At 36.6% G+C, this 6030-nt stretch overlaps 1 protein-coding gene across 1 annotated transcript; it reads left to right on the top strand.

Annotated features, from left to right (window-relative positions):
• Window positions 1-308: 308 nt before the first annotated feature.
• LOC127944504 (heart- and neural crest derivatives-expressed protein 2-like) lies at window positions 309-2246 on the top strand. The gene is made up of 2 exons (XM_052540525.1): window positions 309-1332; window positions 1633-2246. Exons 1-2 carry the CDS (start codon window positions 805-807, stop codon window positions 1729-1731), a joined length of 627 nt encoding a protein of 208 aa, XP_052396485.1. The 5' UTR covers window positions 309-804; the 3' UTR covers window positions 1732-2246.
• Window positions 2247-6030: the final 3784 nt, after the last annotated feature.

The following is a 6030-nucleotide window of genomic DNA, read 5'->3' as shown; positions in this document are numbered from 1 at the left end:
AAGACTGGAGTGATTGTGCATAGCCTACATTTACAATGAATAGAAAACAAATACAAATGTCATTACACACACACAAAATAAATACGGGAAAATAATCATGGAATACGTTACCAGTCCCTTTTGCATGCACTTCAAATTAATTTTATACATGTTGTATATACAAGCTATAGTAGCTATAAGCTATCTTTGCAAGGGTTCGTGCAATTTGGGAGCATAAACATCCTAACGCTGCAGTTCATGTCCCTCCTCCTCTACAACGTTATTGGCTGAGAACAGTTTTGACGACATATATTAACCCAAGCGGCTCAAAAGATGTAGCTGACATGGAGATCAAACGTCGGAATTCATCTGCTTCCACAGAGTGAATCAGGCAGCGAACTGCGTGCACAACATCGACTGGCTTTGGACATTTTTCCATCCATCTTATTGATTCTATAACAAGTCTGAAATTCAGAAGAAGAAAAAAGGCTCTGAACACCGCTAAAACATTAATAAGTATAGCAATGGGACTTTCTCGTGATGGATATTTGCAGTGGAGAATATACGTGTAAGTAAATTATTTTCAACTAATAAATACAGCTGAAGCCTGTTTATTCGTCTGTCAATGATCTGCTAGAAATCCAGCGGTATCTTTCTTATGGCCAGTTAAGCAGGACTGAATTTTTACTTTCTGTTAGAAATCAACAAATGCATACTTTTTATGGGGAGAAAGCCGGTATCTAAATCGTCAAGTCAAAATATACGCACGATCTGAGAGCCAAAGCGTAGGCTACTCTGTCTGTGGTTCGCCTTAAGTCTGTCGCCATGAGTTTAGTTGGAGGGTTTCCCCACCACCCGGTGATGCATCATGACGGCTATTCCTTCGCTGCCGCAGCTGCTGCCAGTCGCTGTCACGAAGAACCCCCCTATTTTCATGGGTGGCTTATCAGCCATCCGGAAATGTCTCCTCCAGACTACAGTATGGCACCGTCGTACAGCCCCGAATACTCAGCAGGAGCCCCCGGGCTCGACCACTCGCACTACGGAGGAGTACCGGGGGCCGGCGCCGTTGGAATGGGACCCCGACCAGTGAAACGTAGACCCACGGCAAACCGAAAGGAGAGGCGCAGGACTCAGAGCATCAACAGCGCCTTCGCAGAACTCCGCGAATGCATTCCCAACGTGCCCGCGGATACGAAGCTGTCCAAAATCAAAACCCTTCGTTTGGCTACCAGTTACATTGCTTACCTTATGGACATTCTGGACAAAGACGAACAGAACGGGGAGGCAGAGGCCTTCAAAGCGGAGTTCAAAAAAACAGAGGCCAAAGAAGAAAGGCGAAAGAAAGAAATGGTAAGACTTTAAAGTAGGCTAAATGGATATTCGTAAATGTCGATAAACACTATTGCCAAATATTAGACTTACATATAATGGAAACTTTGATATAAAATATTTACAATTATACTGTTGGAATAAATTTGTTTTGTTGAACGTTGCTGTGGCTTTTTCTTTGTTGTATAAATTAAATTAAATTAAATTAATAGTCTACATTTGCTGTCTTTATCGTGACCAGTTACACTGATCAAATTTGGTAACGTGCAATAGCCATACAAATAATCTCTTTTGTCTGTGTTTTTTTGTTTTGTTTTCCAGAACGACGTTTTGAAAAATTCAGGGAGCAGCAATGACAAGAAAACTAAAGGGAGAACTGGTTGGCCGCAGCATGTCTGGGCATTGGAACTGAAACAATGAGACTAATGCAAAAGACACGTTTTTAGTTTTTCTCCCACATTATTTAATGGAATATTTATGTGCAATTTCCCGCTACGGACAGTGGATATTTGAGGAAAAACCATTCCATTTTAGAAGGAGGATTCTCTCTTGGTAAGAGATTGTGTGTTGCTGTCTGATATTGGTTCATTATTGTTTGTTTTCTTGTCCCATTGTGAATCAAAATTAGATAGCTGCCATTAAGGAGAATACGTGAAGTTATGTCTCATTCTGTCTCTCTATCACTTTCAGTATCTTTTCTCTGTCTCTCTCTTCTTTAGTAACGAGGAAGATTAGTTGATGTTATGATATAGTAAATGTTTTATTTGTAAATGTCATGAAGTGTTATAATGTAATTTTGTGGTCGTACAATGCTGGTGTCTAAAACAACTGTTGAGTCAACCCAGTGCACTTCCGTCCAGAGACACAAATTTAAATAATACTGGAGATGTAAACAATGTAATTAATTCAATAAACCACTGTTTTTAACAATCTTAGACCTTTTGTTGTATTCAAATGTAATTTAATCTAAAGATGCCACTTGGCAAATTGCACACTAAATTACCAACACAGCCATACAGTAGAAATAATGATAGTTTTAGGGCCTAGAGAGACTGTTGAATATATTTTCAATTATATTTTCATAGACGTGACAGTCAAATAACGCACTCATGCGATGCACACCCAGCAGCTCCTCCAGCACAGATTCAAGCAGCAAACTGTGTTTTGCTTTGAGACATATTGGCTTTTAAAAGGTATCGAAAGTTTTGAAGACAAATGTTTACATTTGACACTCTACAACGGGACTGTTGTGAACCGTTTGTCAATTTATGCATGCAACACTGAATACAAATATATATGTATATGTATATATATATATATATATATATATATATATATATATATATATATATATAATTATATATAAATTGTTAATGCTAGTAGCTATAGCCATTGTGTACAGGTGGCTAATTATTTTTTTCATGTTTATGTTTTATATGTCTTACATTCGGAAAGGCTGCTTAGAGTAACAGTGCTGTTAGTTGTTTCGAGTAACTATTAAATATTATAATTATTATTGTGTTAAAATGAGATTTGTATTATTTAACTCAGTTTGATAATATGTCAGCGTACATGACGAAATCGGGACATTAAGGAATACAGCATTAAATTAACACTAACTGGTTATAGCCTACGGTTTCTGCAGCAGGTGCCAAAAGATAAAATTATAATTGAATTAATAAAATTTATTTGCAATGGTATTTTATAGGCTATGGTATTTTATATGTAGCTAATAGGCTACAGAAAAAAATAATACCAATAGCCTTCCATCTAAGTCGCAAAGAAGGCTATACGTGTAGGTTAATTTGGATACCCTTCAGCATTTTATTATTATTATTATTATTATTATTATTATTATTATTTTAAATAAACACGATTCTAATATTGAAACTGCACAGACTATAGGTCGTACGAAAAACATTTAACTATAGGCCTACGCTGTTTAATTGTGAGAAGGGGGGGAAACTAAACTTAATTCCATGACCAAATGACATAGCAACACAATACGAAGGAGGGACAGACTTTTAACAACTAAAGCCTGCTCGGATGTGCAAATGATTGATAAAGTGCCGATCAAAACGTGCAGCTGAAACTTCCCACAGGTGTGGAGGGGGGATAGCACCACAGTTCATCGAACCTAATTTTGGCAAAGACCATTACAACAGTCAGTAGCCTTGTATCTGCTGGAATTATTGGAATAATACAATGACGTCAGTGATTTATTTCAGATTCATGTTGTTGAACGATTTTTAAAATGATGCATTCGATGTATATTTAGGAAAGACCATGCAGTATTTTTCTGTTTTTCCTATTTCTTAATAGTTATTAGCCTTTTATATATATATATATATATAATTTATTTATATAATTATAATATATATATAATATATATATATATATATTTTTTTTTTTTTTTTTTGTGCAACGATTCTTACATCTACTTGCTACGTGTTTTTCGTTCGGTGCAGGCTTCGTAGTTTTCATCTAAGGTTCTTTATGCTTAGACATGCAATTAAACTGACATCTCAAGCAGAGTAAATCTGCTTAGATAGGAAAACACACAGGCGATTTAAGACCCATCCGGTTGCATTAAATGAATGCTTACGTTACATAGTATTGTCTGATTCCACAGGTTCTATGCACTAATAATTGTAGATAATTTGTTGAAAGTGTCAAGATGGCGTCTCAGATAAAATTGACCGTCCGTACTCCCTTGATTAAGAATACAGATAATACCGTGACCTCATTGTGACCTGCTGCCGCTCCAGTAACACGAATGACTCTCTAATAGATGGAAGTGAACACATTTCTTGCATTCGACACGACATGATTTTCTGAAGGCCCAAAGCAGTAAAGAGCACTTATTTCCTCTGGCACTGAGGTAAAAATAAGTAGTCTGGTCCAGGAATACAATTTCGTTGGTAAATAGCCTAGCTCTTTTATAACTCACTTCCCATCACCTCATGTCCCATATTACTAAATAAAGGGTATCTAATTCTAAAGCGTGCAAATCATGACCAGCAAAAAAAAAACAAACAAAAAAAAAAAACAATGTCAATACTAATCAACTCGCCTCGGCAATGGCACAAGACGCTTCCCAGTATAAAAATTGACGTGGTCTCTTTTGTGTAATTATCCAAAACTCGATCTTAAAGTTCTTGAACTTATAGGGTCGTATTATATTTTAAAGCATGGACCAAACATCACCTTTTTCTTGGTATTACAGACATCTGTAAACCATTAGCTCATAAGACCCACCTCCGTTTTTTTTTCTGTCTACAGCAATGGCTAGTAGACATGTTGACGTCAGAACATAGCCATCCTGTGCCTATATGGTGAACGTAATCACGTATGATGCCTGTGATCCATTCCTCAACCTTAATCATAACCATTCAGAGATTCAGAGAATCACGTATACGACAAACTAAGCTATATATATATATATATATATATATATATATATATATATATATATATATATATATATATATATATATATATATATATTGTTTAAGTGGCACGATCTCAGATAGGCCTCTACACCATTTAGATTCAATATGTCGCACAAAAAAAAAAAAAATGTCGCAGTCTTCATCTAATTTTAAAAGCATTACAGATATGCAGGCCTTTTTAATGTCGTGTATATTAAACTTCGTAAAGTTCTAGTCTTCAGCTGCAGCCAGGTCATGATTTAATAGGCCTATAGTTCATTAGACTGGATCATTTTTGTGTAATTAAACGTAAATTAAAATTTGACATTTTGTCCCACATAAATGTGTTCCAATATAAAATAGCCTAATAGTCTAACTTAATTTAGGTCATGCGAGTTAGCTTAAATGATTTTGGGAGCGTTTCGCCGACATGTGCAGCCATTTTGACCTAGCCATTCGCAAAATAGCCTATATGATATCGACTGAAATAGAGAATTCAACATTATTATTTTCATATATATATATATATATATATATAAATATATATATAGCTATATATAAATAACAGTTAATTAAACTAAATGAAATGAAAACGGTCAACAGAAAGTGAGCGTCCCAGCTACTCACCCCCTAAATATATAAAATATAGGCTACGAAAACTCAAGTAGCCTAACGAAACCGTATTTTGTTCGTGATTGAATTAAATAGTAGCCTACTGCGGCGCCACCGTATCAGGTGATACACGATCAGCTGTTCTCCTAAGACAATGTACCATTCTGCTGGAGTGCGTTTTGCGGAAGATCAGGCCGGTGCCCGTGGTGCTGTCAGTTGTGACAGTTCCCAGATGGAGGCCGCTACTGTAAGCGAGATTGAGTTTCTCACAGAAACAACTCCCTCTTCTTCCAAACCGTCCTCCAAAAGTTATCCAGGCACTCTTGCGCCCAGACTCCTCAAACAACGGTAACGCGGAAAGAATGAGCTGAATGAGTTTAAGGAATAAAGACGCTTCGCTCCATCAGGTTATTCTTGAGAGAAGAGATGGCTCTAGCCTTTACAACCGGCTAGAGGCAGGATCTCTGACGTTTACTACGGTAAACTGGTTTAACCTCCTGGAAAGTGATTTGTTGGCTTATAACAAATGGCACACAACTTCTAAAAAGCTGCGTAGAGTTTGCTTATGTCTTGCTAATCTCTTTTATCAAAGGCGTAAGAATTCAGCCGTTTGAAATAATTATCACTGCTGTGCTGTGTTTGTCGTTTTGAATTGTTGGCTACTTGTAGACTAATT

This window comes from Carassius gibelio, chromosome A1 (assembly GCF_023724105.1).
Source record: "Carassius gibelio isolate Cgi1373 ecotype wild population from Czech Republic chromosome A1, carGib1.2-hapl.c, whole genome shotgun sequence".
Lineage (NCBI taxonomy): Eukaryota > Metazoa > Chordata > Actinopteri > Cypriniformes > Cyprinidae > Carassius > Carassius gibelio.
Note: the sequence above shows the minus strand (reverse complement) of the source record. Positions and strands in the feature narration are given on the sequence as shown.